Source organism: Trichechus manatus, unplaced genomic scaffold (assembly GCF_000243295.1).
Source record: "Trichechus manatus latirostris isolate Lorelei unplaced genomic scaffold, TriManLat1.0 scaffold00052, whole genome shotgun sequence".
In the NCBI taxonomy this organism is placed as follows: domain Eukaryota; kingdom Metazoa; phylum Chordata; class Mammalia; order Sirenia; family Trichechidae; genus Trichechus; species Trichechus manatus.
The window spans coordinates 6,130,241-6,145,054 of NW_004443988.1; the positions used below are offsets into that span (position 1 = coordinate 6,130,241).

General features: G+C 37.1%; 1 protein-coding gene across 1 annotated transcript in view; it reads right to left on the reverse strand.

Annotated features, from left to right (window-relative positions):
- Positions 1 to 14,814, reverse strand: part of HADHA (hydroxyacyl-CoA dehydrogenase trifunctional multienzyme complex subunit alpha) — a 50,211-nt gene that overhangs the window by 26,426 nt on the left and 8,971 nt on the right. The window contains exons 2-7 of the mRNA XM_004377585.2: positions 14,733 to 14,774; positions 14,569 to 14,639; positions 13,106 to 13,239; positions 8,042 to 8,180; positions 5,972 to 6,091; positions 4,277 to 4,379 (exon numbers count right to left, since the gene is read on the reverse strand). Coding sequence (XP_004377642.1) covers positions 4,277 to 4,379; positions 5,972 to 6,091; positions 8,042 to 8,180; positions 13,106 to 13,239; positions 14,569 to 14,639; positions 14,733 to 14,774 — 609 coding nt within the window. The remainder of the gene's footprint in view (positions 1 to 4,276; positions 4,380 to 5,971; positions 6,092 to 8,041; positions 8,181 to 13,105; positions 13,240 to 14,568; positions 14,640 to 14,732; positions 14,775 to 14,814) is intronic.

Genomic DNA, 14,814 nt, shown 5'->3' on the forward strand with positions numbered 1-14,814 from the left:
CTTTGGTGAAGGGTAAGACAGTACACAATACTGGGGAAGCCAGCACAACTTGTACAAGGAAAGGTCATGGAAGCTCCATAGACACTTCCAAACTCCCTGAGGGACTGAACTGCTGGGCGGAGGGCTGTGGGGACCATGGTCTCGGGGCACGTCTAGCTCAATTGGGATAACACAGTTTATAAAGACAATGTTCTACATTCTACCTTGGTGAGTAGTGTCTGGGGGGTCTTAAAAGCCTGTGAGCAGCCATCTAAGATACTCTACTGGTCTCACTTGTTCTGAAGCAAGGGAGAATCAAGAGAACAGGATACAAGGAAAAGATTAGTCCAAAGGACTAATCGACCACAGCTACCAAAGTCTCCACCAGACTGAGTCCAGTACAGATAGATGGTGCCCGGCTACCACCACTGACTGCTCTGACTGGGATCACAATAGAGGGTCCTGGACAGAGATGGAAAAGGATGCAGAACAAAATTCTAACTCACAAAAAAAAAAGACCAGATTTACTGGCCTGACAGACTGGAGAAACCCTGAGAGTATGGCCCCCAGATACCTTTTTAGCTCAGTGGTGAAGTCACTTACAAAGTTCACTGTTAAGCCAGGGATTCAACAGCCTCATAAAACAAAATGGGACTAATGAGGCACAGCCGTCCAGGGACAAGGACTGGAAGGCAGGAGGGGACAGGATAGCTGGTGATAGGGAATCCAAGGTTAAGATAGGACAGTGTTGACATGTTGTGGGGTTGTAAACCATTATCATAGGGCAATATGTGCACTAAAAGTTTAATGAGAAACTATTTGTTCTGCAATCTTTCATCTAAGGTACAAAAAAAAAAAAACTTAACTATCTGAGATCAAATCGACAACAGCAACTCAAAAGGTTTGATGGGAAGCCTAGGGGGCAGTGAGTTGAAGATAATGGTGATGGAATAATTTGGAAAAGGATAGTGAGAATAGCAGCACAACTGGAAGAATGCAGTTGATGTCACTAAATCGTACATGTAGACACTTTTGAAATGGTGTAACTTTGGCTATGTATATTTTCACCAAAAATAGTCCTCCAAGGTCAAGAAGGGAGAGTGATGACATGTCATGGGGTTGTTAACCAATGTCATAAAATGATATGTGTACTGACTATTTAATGAGAAACTATTTGTTCTGTAAACCTTCATCTAAATTACAATAAAAAAATTAAAAAAATAAAAAAGAGAAAGGGCAGGGGTAAGGAGACAGAAAAATATTCGAACAGGGCTGGCAACCCATGTCACAAAAGAAACTAATTTGCTCTGTAAACTTTCACCTAAATCATAATTTACAAAAAAAGAAAAATATCTGAAATAACCAAAAAGTTTGATGAAAGCTATAAACCCACATATCCAAGAAGTTCGATGAATTCCACATATAACAAACATTATTTTAAAAAACCACCAAGGCACATCATAAACAAATGGCTAAAATCAAAAATAAAGGGAAAATCTTAGAACAGCCAAAGGGGAAAAAAAAAAAGACACATTATGTACAGTGGAACAAAGAGAACAATAGTGAAGTGGCAACCTAGAGTTCTATACCGAGTAAAAGTTTCTTTGAAAACTAAAGTTGAAATAAAAAGACCTTGTCAAAAAATCCGAAAGGTAAGAGAGAATTCATTGCCAGTAGGAGTACACTATAGGAAATGTTAAAGGAAATTCTTCAGATTAGAAGAAAACCCCACCAGATGGGAATTTGGATCTACAGAAAAGATAATGAGCACTGAAAATGGTAAATATGTGAGTAAATATAAAAAGATCGCTTTCTCATTTTTAAATCTTTTAAAAAGAAAATTGTTTAAAGCAAATAAATAAGAACCAAAACAAACAAAAACCCAATATATTGAAGGATTTATAATATACAGAAGTAAAACAGACAACAACGATATCACCAAGGATAGGGAAAAATGGAAGTATATTCTTTTAAGGTTCTTACATATGACATATGTGAGATGATATATCATTTGAAGGCAAACAGTAATAAGTTAAAGATGTGTAATATAAACCCTAAAGCAAACATTAAAAAGGTAAAACAAAATAACAGGCCAATAGTGAAGATAAAAAATTATTAATCCAAAGGAAGGCAGGAGGAAGAAAAAAAGGAACAATGATCAGACAAAAACAGAAAACAAAATACATAATGGTAGATTTAAAACTAATTATACCTACTCCTCACTTATCAACTACCTCATCATCCGACATTTTGCATTTACGACAACAGTAAAAAATCTACTATCTGACTATTCTGAGCATTAACAATGTACATCTGGCAATAACGAACTCCAAAGTACGAGGTGAGAGTAATGTCGGCTGTGATGGGTAAGGTTATGTGTCAACTTGGTTGGGTCATGATTCTCAGTGGTTTGGCAATTATGTAATGATATAATTTGACAGTTATGTAATGATGAAATTTGGCAGTTATGTTATGATGTAGTCATCCTCCATTCTGTGATCTGATGTGGTCATCTTCTATTTTTGCATAATGCCAATTTTCACATAACAACCTGGTCTTTGGACCCTAACCATGTTGATAAGTGAGGAGTGGGTGTGTATGGATATAACAAATTGCCGTTGAGTCTATTCCAACTCATAGTGATCCTAGGGGACAGAGTAGAACTGCCAATAGAGTTTCCAAGGTTGTGATCTTTACAGAAGCAGAATGCCACATCTCTTTCTCCCACGGAGTGGCTGGCGGGTTCGAACGGTTGTCTTTCGGTTAGCAGATCAGTGATTAACCACAAGTACTGGAACAACTGGACAGCCTTATGCCAAAAACAAAAACAAAACCATACCATATACAAAAGTTAACTTGAAATGGATCACACACCAAAATCTAAGAACTCAAACTATAAAACTTGGAGAAGAAATCCTGTGATTTGGGGTTAGGAAAAAATTTCTTAGATACAACACCAACAGCATAATCCATAAAACTGATAAACTGGACTTCATCAAAACTGAGAACTTCTGCTCTTAGAGAATGAAAAGACAAGCCACAGATTGGGAGAAAATATTTGCAAATCAGTTATCTGATAAAAGACCTGTATCCTCTATAAAGAACTCTCAAACTCAGTAATGAGAAAACAAAGAATCCAATCAAACAAAATGGGCAAAAGATTTAAATAGACACTTCACCAAAGAAGATATGCAGATGGAAAATCGGCATATGAAAAAGTACTCAGTACCATTAGTCATTAGGTAGTACAAATTAAACCCTCAATGAGATATTACTACTCTCCTATTAGAATGTATAAAATTAAAAAGACTGACCACACTAAGTGGTTAGTAACTGGAACTCATACACTGCTAGTAGAAATGCAAAAGGATACATCCACTTTGGAAAACAGTGGCAGCTTCTCAAAAGCTAAACATACATCTGTCATAAAGCCCAGTCAACCCACTCTTTGGTATTTATCTAACAGAAATGAAATGTATGTCTACACAAAGACTTACAAATGAATGTTCACAGCAGCTTTATTCATAATATCTCCAAACTAAAAAACAACTCAGATGCCCATCATTTGGAGAATGGATAAACAAATTATGGTGTACCTATGCAATGGAATAACACTGAGCAATAAGAAGGAACAAATTGCTGATACATATGACAACATGGACAAATTCAAAAGCATTATACTAAATCAAAGAAGACAGAAAAGGCTACATACTGGAAACGTTCTATTTTATGACTGCGGTGGTATTTACACAACTATATACACCTATCACAACTCAAACTGTACATTTAAGATTAGTGAATTTATTATTATGTAAATATGTTAATAATGCTGATTTTTAAAACATGCAAGGTGATGAACATGTGATTCAGAATAGCAGTTTCCTTGGGTGAGGGAAGGCAAAGAAATTATATGGGAGAAGTAGTACATTGGTAGATGTTAATTATTGTTAATATACTAGTTCTTAGATTGGTTGTTTTATATATGTTTATTACACTACTAAAACAGACACAAAAAACTGAACAAGGGTTATGCATGGTCAATGATACAGGTAACTTAAGAACCAAGAATAATGACTTGATTGAATTCTATACTCTGATGTACAAATTATAAATAAAGTAAAATACAAACTGGGGTGATGGTGAAAGTAATTTAATACTATCTATTTTATAAAACTTCACTCTTCAGAATTACTTATTTCTTAAGAGCTCATTTCACTAGAACCAATATTAAAGAGATTAGCTCTTAAGAAAATAAATAACTTTATAAAGTTCAATTCTGAGACATGCAAACACTTACCCAGGGGTTCCACCAATTGGTCAACCAGTCCCATTTTCTTTGCTTTGTCTGCTCGAATATTTCTACCAGTCAGCATCATGTCAAAAGCAGCAGGAATACCCACCTAGTATGCAAGCAAAGATAAAGGCATTGGGAAAAAAAATCAGAGTCACAACTATAGTTTGCAAATAATTCAAATGAGCAAACTAAATATTAAACTGAAAAAAGTCAAACCAGATTTTTATGTTATTTGTCAGTAAGTTGAATGTCTCTGAGTGTTGCAAATGGTTAAGTGTTCAGCTGTTAACCTAAAGGTTAGAGGTTCAAGTCCACTCAGAGGCATCTTGGAAGAAAGGCCTGGAGATCTATTTCCAAAACATCAGTCACTGACAACCCTATGGAGCGCAGTTCTACTTTGACACACATGGGGCTGCCATGAGTTGGAATCAACTCAATGGCAACTGGTAGTGGTGATCAATAGTTAATCTGATACACTGATACAGTTTAGGTAACTTTGGAATTAGAAACCTGAAACTGAAGCAAAAGCCTTTACCTCTTTTAACTCAGTACGTAGGATTGCTATCTTACAGGACTGATAAAGTGAAGAATTGGATGTTTTCTAAAATTGTGCATTTATGTCATTCTGAGTTTACATAATATTAAAAATTCCTATATTGGAACTAGTAGAGACTATGAAAAATCTGATAGTTTTGACAATGTCTATAGAAAGAATTTTAGGCTTAACAAAAATAGAACTCAGCTACAGTTTCTCACATGGAATACTAGTGGCTTCAAGCAACATTCGGATATGAACTACAGCAAACAAACTTTAGCAAATATTTTCTGCACATATAGGCTTATTCATTCACTCAATGAACCCTCCTGACAATTCTATGAAGGAATGCACAAGAGTCTGAAAACTAACACCATAAACCTTTCTATTTTTCTGTCTTCAGTTCATATCAACTTCCCTCCAAAGAGTTATTTCTGCTGAGCCTCGAGTCAGAAGCTATGAGGTTCACTGGGCTCTCAAGTTTAGTATTAAGATTGCTCTACAGCATCCAGGTCTGACTGTCCTCCCCTTCTCCTTAAGAATTCGAAAGCCTGATGGGCCTTTTTTGGTTCTACAGAATACAGCAATGAGATCACCCAAATCACCCAATGCTGGAAATGGTCTGTCTCTTATTAAAAAAAACAACAACATACAAACCCGTTGCCATCCAGTCAATTCCGACTCATAGCGACCCTATAGGACAGAGTAGAACTGCCCCATAGGGTTTCCAAGGAGTGGCTGGTGGATTTGAACTGTCGACCTTTTGGTTAGCAGCTGTAACTCTTAACCACTATGCCCCCAGGGTTTCCCTCCCTCTTATACTCAGTATGAAAGATGATCCATGAATTTGAAAAACTGGTAAGATGGTACTGTGCAGAGAAGGAACAAATTAAACCATAAGCTTCAGAGGGGCAAGACATGTACCTTACTCATCTTTATCTTTCTTCAGATCTAAAAAAGGGCCCTGATCAAACATTTTGAGGAAGTGAAAAAACAAATACCAGGAATAGAAGTCTGTCATTGATTTTACATACTCACATATTATTTGGCTTCCAAATTCTATAATGAATACCTGTAGTACGCATTCTGGTGTAAGAGCAAATAGATCTAAAGGCGCATACAGGTACAGAGGTTCCCAAGCTCACAGGGGGTCTTAAACTCACCATTTTGGGGAGCCTCTGTGTGCCTCCTGCTCCCGGTAATATCCCCAGTAGGACTTCAGGAGCACCTAATACTGTTTTTTTATCTTTTGTTGCTATTCTGTAATGGCATGAAATGGCAAGCTTCAAACAAACAAAGAAAATTAGAATGTTAGAAAATGTAGCTTTTTTCCCCTAACTTTTATTTATTTTGTTGTTGTTGCTGAGAATATACACAGCAAAACATACACCAATTCAACAGTTTCTACATGTACAATTTAGTGACATTGATTACATTCTTCAAGTTGTGCAACCATTCTCACCCTCCTTTTCTGAGTTGTTCCTCTCTCATTAACATAAATTCCCTGCCCCCTAAGGTTCCCATCTAATCTTTTGAGTTGCTGTTGTCAATTTGATCCCATATAGACAGTTCTTAAAAGAATATAATGCTCAAGGCAGACATTTTTTACTAGTTAAGCTAAACTATTGTTTGGTTTTAAGAAGGCTTCAGGGAATATTTTTGGTTTAAGGTTTAAAGATTATGTAAGGGCCACAGTTTCAGGGGTTCATCTACCCTCTGTGGCTCCAGAAGATCTAGAGTCCATGAGAATTTGAAATTCTGTTCTACATTTTTCCCCTTTTGATCAGGATTCTTCTATGGACTCTTTGATCAAAATGTTCAGTAATGGTAGCTGGGCACCATCTAGTTCTTCTGGTCTCATGGCAAAGGAGGTAATTGTTCATGGAGGTAATTAGCCATACATTCCATATCCTCCTCCTATTCCTGACTCTCCTTCTTCCTTAGTTGCTCCAGGTGAATAGAAACCAGTTGTTGTGCCTTGGATGGCTACTTGCAAGCTTTTAAGACCCCAGGCACTATGCAACAAACTAGAAGACAGAAGTATAAAACACGTTATTAGGTCAGTTAACTGGGATGTCCCATGAAACCATGACCCTAAACCTCCAAACCAAGGAGCCAAATCCCATGAGGTGTTTGGTTGTACATAAGCAGCCTCGGCAGCTACTTTTTTTTTGGTCATTGTTGTAAATATATCTATCACACAACTTTTGCCAATTCAACTTTTTTACAGGTATACAACTTACTGACAGGGATTACAGTAAACAGCTGTGCAACTCTACCCTGCATCAATGTGATTTTAGAAAATGTAGCTTTATAATATTTTAGGATCTGTGCAGGTCTAAACATTACTTTAAAGCAGGAAAATGCCCACAGAATAAACTGAAATTCCTTAGGCTGGCATTTGATGCTTTCTATAATGTACCTTCTCAGTCTTACTTCACACTTTCCCCCTTATTAACCTCTTTTTGGGTTGCACATCTCCTTGGCAATCTGCTGAAAGCTATGGAAGCTCTCAATAGAAAAACGCACACACAATTTTACACGGATCTCAGGTTAAGAAGTCCTGTACTCTATACACCCTCTCCTTTGCAACCACGCAGGTCTACTTACGGTATTCTAATAGGCTTTGCTTATCCTTGCCTTTGTTTACACCACGTCAAATGTGAAATATTTTCTCCACTATTCTCTGATTAATCAGATTTTGCTCATTTTTTAGGGCCAGGCCCAGGTTTCCCTAAATAATGTATGTGAACATGTCTAGCATACAGCCCAGCACATGATAAGTGCTCGATTGTTATTTTCCTTTTTCCCCTTCCTTCACATGCTCCAGTCTAGCCAGCATCTCTTCTCTCAAATCTTATATTTATCAACCTTACGACTCACAAAGCACTTAAACATATTGTTTAGTGTGTCTCAGCTAGACTTAAATAGTTCAAAAGCATGGATCACGCTTCTGAATCTTGGCCCTGCAAACGTGCACCAGGTTTTTAGAACTGAAAGGAAGCTTAGAGATCTAGTCCAAACCTTCTCAATTTATAAATGAAAACATGTTTCAGACATACTGGTTCACTTGCTTTGCCACAAAGCTAGTTAATGACAAGAATCAGGGTTCAAATCTATCCAGAAGCTTATAATTAAAAAGAAAGTTGATTCTCCTCCTAGAGAGGGTTTACTGCTGGTGACTCCCAGGAATGAGCTAGACAGTGTCTCAATGACTGGAAAAAAATCTATACCTCAAGTCCTCCTCCCAAGCAGGATCCACTGATGGCGGCCACAATAGGCTTGGTGGACTTCTCAAGTTTCTCAAATATTTTCTGTCCTTCCTGTGATATTTGCACTACTTCTTGAGAGGTCTTGCAACCGGCTAACATGCTGCAGTATCAATGAAAAGTAGAGAACAAAAAAAAACAAAGCTGAAACTATAGCGTACTTTGTTCAATACCTCATCCATAGTAAAAACCAAAAAAGCTGGAACCAGTGTGAGAAGGAAACTGGTCAGAGAAAGAAAACTCAAATATTTTCCACTAAAACGACAATAGAAAAGTATTAAGACTGTACCCTGTCAAAGGCAGAAAACTTGTGAGACCTGGAAAGACAAGGCGGTCCCATAGCGTTCTGGCTCTCACAGGTTTCACTGTACTTACCCTATCATATACCAATATTTGGTAGTGAACCTTCAAACACTCAGAAGTTTAAGAGTGATTTTTGTCCCAAAGATGAATGCACACTAATATCAGCAACACTGTCTCTTTTTAAAGAAGTTAAATTTCTGGACCCATAGAACATGAAACAGAGTTTTCCATAATTCATTTTGGCTTCTATAATAAGTCATTAGATTACAAAGCTCTGTGGATGAGAAAACCATCTTCTGGTAAATATTTTCACTATCAGATTAAACATTTTCACTGTCAAGTAGCTATCAGATTAAGCAGCAATCGAAATGATAACAAAAAAAAAGGCTCTCAAGTTGTTTAGAGGGATCTAAAACCTTTAAATAAATCCCCTAATAATCAAAAAGATTTTGTACAATAATGTTGTACTCTATGTCCTTTAATTTCAGTTTGCTTCATTTGCTACTTACTTGGTTTCTACACTCATTTAAGCTTTGAATTTTGTAGTTTTGACCAAAGATAACCAGTATTTTCTGCATTTTATACACTGGTAGGTGCTCAGCTAGCCTCACAGAAGGAACAGGTATTTTCCTATGAATAAAAAAAGGTAGCTACTGCCAGGTCATTAGTGTCTCGCTAGGCTCAAATAACTGAGTTAGAAGAAAAAGCACTTGATACATATAATTTTCCTTTTTCTAAACAATAAACATTAAATAAACAGTATTTCATTAATTTTGAATTATTATATATCAACAAGAAACGTACACGATGTGTGGCAAACTTAAAAAAAAAAATACAAACATCGTAAGTACAAATTACTAAGCTTATAATGCCGGCCATCATTGCCTAAAGTACAAGGAATAATGTAAGAAATATCCAAATTTTTTTTTTCTTGTTGTAGTTTAGATGACGTTTACATTTCAAGTTAGTCTCCCATACAAAAATTTATACATACTTTGTTATGTGACCCTAACTGCTCTCCTCATACTGTGACAGCATACGCCTCCTTTCCACCCGATTCTCCATGTCCATTCAACCAGGTCCTAACCCTCTCTGCCTTCTCATCTCACCTTTGGACAGAAGCTGCCTGTTTAGTCTCTTGTATTTACTTGAGGCAAGAGGCGTACTCCTCACGAGTATCACTTAATTTCCCACAGTCCAGTCCAATCCTTGTCTGAAGAGTTGGGCTCAGAAACTGTTTTGGTTCTGGGCTGATAGAGAATCCGGGGGCCATGCTTTCCAGGGTACCTCCAGTCTCAGGCAGACCATTAAGTCTGCTCTTCTTACTAGAATTTGAGTTCTGCACCCCGCCTTTCTCCTGCTCCATCAGGGACTCTCTGTTGTGTTCCCTGTCAGGGCACCATCTAGTTCTTCTGGTCTCAGGCTGATAAAGCCTCTGGTTTACATGGCCCTTTCTGTCTCTTGGGCTAATACTTTCCTTGTGTCTTTGGTGTTCTTCATTCTGCTTTACTCCAGGTGGCTGGGACCAACTGAAGCATCTTAGATGGCTGCTTGCAAGCCTTTAAGACCCCAGACACCACTCACTGAAGTAGGATGTAGAACATTTCTTAATAAGCTTTGTCATGCCAATTGACCTAGATGTCCCGAAACCATGGTCCCCAGATCCCTACCCCTGCTACTCTGTCCCTCAAAGTGTTTGACTGAATTCAGGAAACTTCTTAGCTTTGGTTTAGTCCAGTTGTGCTGACTTCCCCTGTAGTGTGTGCTGTCCTTCCCTTCACCTAAGATAAAACCTGTCTACTATCTAGTTAGTGAATAATCCTCACCCTTCCTCCCCACCCTCTTAACCATCAAAGAATCTTTTCTTCTGTGTTTAAACCTTTTCTTGAGTTGTCATAATAGTGGTCTTATACAATATTTGTCCTTCTGTGACTGACTAAATTCACTCAGCATAATGCCCTCCAGATTCCTCCATGTTATGTTTCACCGCTTCATCGTTGTTCTTTATCGTTGCATAGTATTCCATTGTGTGGATATACCACAATTTGTTTATCCATTCATCCGCTGATGGGCACCTAGGTTATTTCCATCTTTTTGCTATTGTGAATAGTGCTACAATGAACATGGGTGTGCATATATCTATTCGTGTGATGGCTCTTACTTCTCTACAATATATTCCAAGGACCAGGATAGCTGGATTGTATGGTACTTCTATTTCTAGCTTTTTAAGGAACCGCCAAATCAATTTCCAAAGTGGCTGCACCATTTTACATTCCTACCAACAGTGTATAAGTGTTCCAGTCTCTCCACAACCTCTCCAACATTTATTATTTTGTATTTTTTGGATTAATGCTAGCCTTGCAGGGGTGAGATGATCTCATTGTAGTTTTGATCTGCATTTCTCTAATGGCTAATGATCGTGAGCATTTCTTCATGTCTATTCGCCGCCTGAATATCTTCTTTGGCAAAGTGCTGTTCATATCCTTTGCCCATTTTTTAATTGGGTTATTTGTCTTTTTGTTGTCGAGGTTTTTCAGTATCTTGTAGATTTTAGAGATTAGACGCTGATCGGATTTGTCGTAGCCAAAAATTTTTTCCCAGTCTGTAGGTTGTCTTTTTACTCTTTTGGTGAAGTCTTCTGAAGAGCCTAAGTGTTTGACTTTTAGAAGCTCCCAGTTATCTAGTCTCTCTTCTAGTGCTTGTGCATTGTTACTTATGGTTCATATTGTGTTTATGCCATGTATTAGGGCTTCTAGCATTGTCCCTATTTTTTCTTCCATGATCTTTATCATTTTCAATTTTATATTTAGGTCTTTGATCCATTTTGAGTTAGTTTTTGTGCATGGTGTGACGTATGGGTCTTATTTCAGTTTTTTGCAGATGGACATCCAGTTATGCCAGCACGATTTGTTAAAGAGACTGTCTTTTCCCCAATTAATGGACTTTGGGCCTTTGTCAAATATCAGCAGCTCACAGGTGGATGAATTTATGTCTGGATTCTCAACTCTGTTCCATTGGTCTAAGTATCTGTTGTTGTACCAGTACTAGGCTGTTTTGACTACCATGGCAGTATAAGTCCTAAAATCAGGTAGTGTGAGGCCTCCCACTTTGTTCTCCTTCTTCAGTAATATTGTACTTATCTGGGGCCTCTTCCCCTTCCATATGAAGTTGGTGATTTGTTTCTCCATCTCATTAAAAAATGCCATTGGAACGATTGGGCTTGCATTGTATCCGTAGATTGCTTTGCATAGAATTGCCATTTTTACAATGTTGAGTCTTCCTATCCATGAGCAAGTATGTTTTTCCACTTATGACGGTCTCTTTTGGTTTTTTGCAGTAGTGTCTTGCAGTTTTCATCGTACAGGTCTTTTACATCTCTGGTTAGATTTCTTCCTAAGTATTTTATTTTCTTGGGGGCTATTGTAAATGGTACTGATTTGGTGATTTCCTCTTCGAGGTTCTCTTTGTTGGTGTAGAAGAATCCAACTGATTTTTGAACAAATACCCAAATTTTGACAGAATTAACAACTGCTAACATTTAACCCATTAAACTAACAATAAGATATCATTTCCTCTTCTACACCCTTAAGAATTTTAAACAAGCTAGATACGCACACAAGCTACCATTTGAAAAAGGGAAAGGACACATGAGCTGCGTTTGTAAAGTTCCCTTTGATCACCTCTTCTAGGCCTACCACCTACTTCATTTTCTCTGAAAGCTTTTCATGTTTCGTATGTTCACATCCTTCCAGACCAATTATATACATTTGTATCCATAAATAATGTAAAGAACGATTTCATATGTGGTTTAAAGGCATTTATATAAATGGTACACTGTATGAAACATTCTGCACCTTGCTTTTTTTAACCTAACATCATGTTTTGGAGATCTATCATTATGTTGTGGATTTAGTTAATTCCTTTTAATTGTTTTGTAGTATTTTATCACATGGATATTCCACATTTTACTTATCATTTCCCTACTGACTGATATTTAGCATGTTTCAAATTCATTATTTTAAACTACACTGAACTGAATAGCCTTAAACATAGGTCCTTATGAACAAAGGGTGAAATTTCTCTACTGTATATATGTAGAAGTACTGCTGGATCATATGATATATGCATTTTTAATTTTACTAAATGCTGCCAAATTGCTCTCCAAAGTGGCTGTAGGAACTGGCATTCCTACTAGTAATTAACTTGCTCATTTCTCTAAGTCTTTGCTAATACATGATATTTTCAGACTTTTAAATGCTTGCTAGGAGCCCTGGTGGCACAGTGGTTAAGCATTTGGCTGCTAATTAAAAGGTCGGCAGTTCGAATCCCCTAGTCACTCCATGGAAACCCTATGGGGCATTTCTACTCTGTGCTATAGGGTCCTTATAAGTCAGAATCGACTCAACGGCAATGGGTTTAAACGCTTGCTGGTTTGATGGGTAAAAAATGGCATCTCATTGTCAGTTTAATTTTATAGTATTTTTTATTCTATTCAATTCTTCTAATCAAATTCCTTCTTGAACTGCTTTCAGATTCTTCAAGGAAAAGCTAGTTGAAGCAACAAGCCCCTCTATTTTATCAACCTTACTATACTCATAAAACCAACTCAAGAAAAAACCTTTCAGGGAATTTATTTCTATCTTCTTTTAAAAGGAGAAGTTATTAAGCCCAAGAAACATACTATTAGCCAAGATAAAAGGTGACTTTAAACTTCCTAAAACTTACTTGATATCAGCACCTGCAATAAAGCAGCCTGGCTTTGATGAAATAAGGACGGCACTTCTGATTTGATCACTAGCCCAGATTTCATTCATTACTTCTACCAACTCGGTGTGCAGCTCTTTATTCAGTGTATTTACCTGCCAAAGGGAAATGCATATAAATCTAAGAATTTAAATTCAAAGAACCAGATGCACATATCACCGTCAGATGCTATTTTAATAGTAGGAAATATGTTTATCCAACAGAAATATAGTGTTAGAAGCAAGGAAAGAGAGGCAGAAATTGCCTTCAGGCCTCCTGCCCCCTTAAAAAAAAAAAAACCAACCCAGTAGCTTTCTGCTCAGGCAGCTTTGGCCAACTCTAAGCACCCCTCCCTTTAAATAGGTCTAGTCAAAGGAGGAACTCAGGTTCATATTCCTAAGAGTTTGAATCATATGCAGGCTATAAAGTCTACAAATGTTTACTGGCATGGAGAAACATCGTATAATGTTAAGGGGAAAAAGGAATCAAAATCAGACATACAACTGGCTGAAACTGGATTAAATGCTAAAAGTGGTTATCATTGGATTTGGATTATGAATGTTTGCTATCTTCTTCTTTATAATTTTTCCTGGTTTTAAAATTTCCAACCATAGAAATGTATTATTTTTGTGTTCAGGAAAAATACTCAACTTGAAAAGACTCTGAAAAAATATCTTAAATTTGACTTACCAGTCAGTGGGTGCTAAAATTTACTCTAGTGAAAAGGAATGGCTCCTATTTTTTTAATTTGTGATAGTTGTCAATTGCTTCCATCTAGATCTTTCCATTTCAACTACACCTTTGGTTACAAGATTTCTAAACTAACAAACCTTTACACCAATTTCAAATGGGGGAAAAGCATGAGTCCCCGCAATAAAGCTCTTCTTAGCAAAAGACTGGATTAACACTTCATGCTTTGTTGAAGTGCCAGGAACAAACCAAGTTCCATTTTGAACAGAATCTGACTTCCATTATGTGAACTGCACTGAGTTATTCAGATCACTCAGGAAGCATAAGCATCACTGTCCACGTTGAAGCCTGCCAGCTTACTCACAATAAATAACAATCTATGTCAGAGGAAAGTAAGGAAGAAAGTAGATTTTATAACCCCATATTTAAGATGGAAAGGCGAGTTCTGATTCTTATAAACTAAGCCTGTACGTCAGTTCTTCTCTTAATAAGTCACCTCCCTGTTCTACATTGTAACAGAAGGCCAGTCTTATTAATTCTTGCTGTTAACCTGACACCTAAGGTCAACTAGAAGAAATCTTACACAAGGACCCCTGCTTCAGAAATCTGCCTTCCTTGTAGAACCCTAATCAATTTATCAAAATTGTAAGCCCGTATAATAATACTACTGCCAGATTGGTGCATTTACTTCATTCTCATTCAGGACTGAATTTAAAAGGTAGTAAAAACAAACTGCAGCGAGTTAAATTAGGTACCTTTGAATTGGGTGAATTAATTCGAATAACTGCCACATTCCCTTTGACTCCATAGTTAATGTGAGTTCTGGCTAGAAAGAGAAGGAAAACATATTTGTAAACATGTTTATTGCTAAATAAATCTGAAAATCAGTGTAAGCATGTCAACAAGAAATTAAACTTACCCAGCAAAGCAGAGGACCTTGTAAAGTTGCGGCAAATATAACCTATAAAAAAAACGTATTTCAAAATTAATTATTTTGCAAA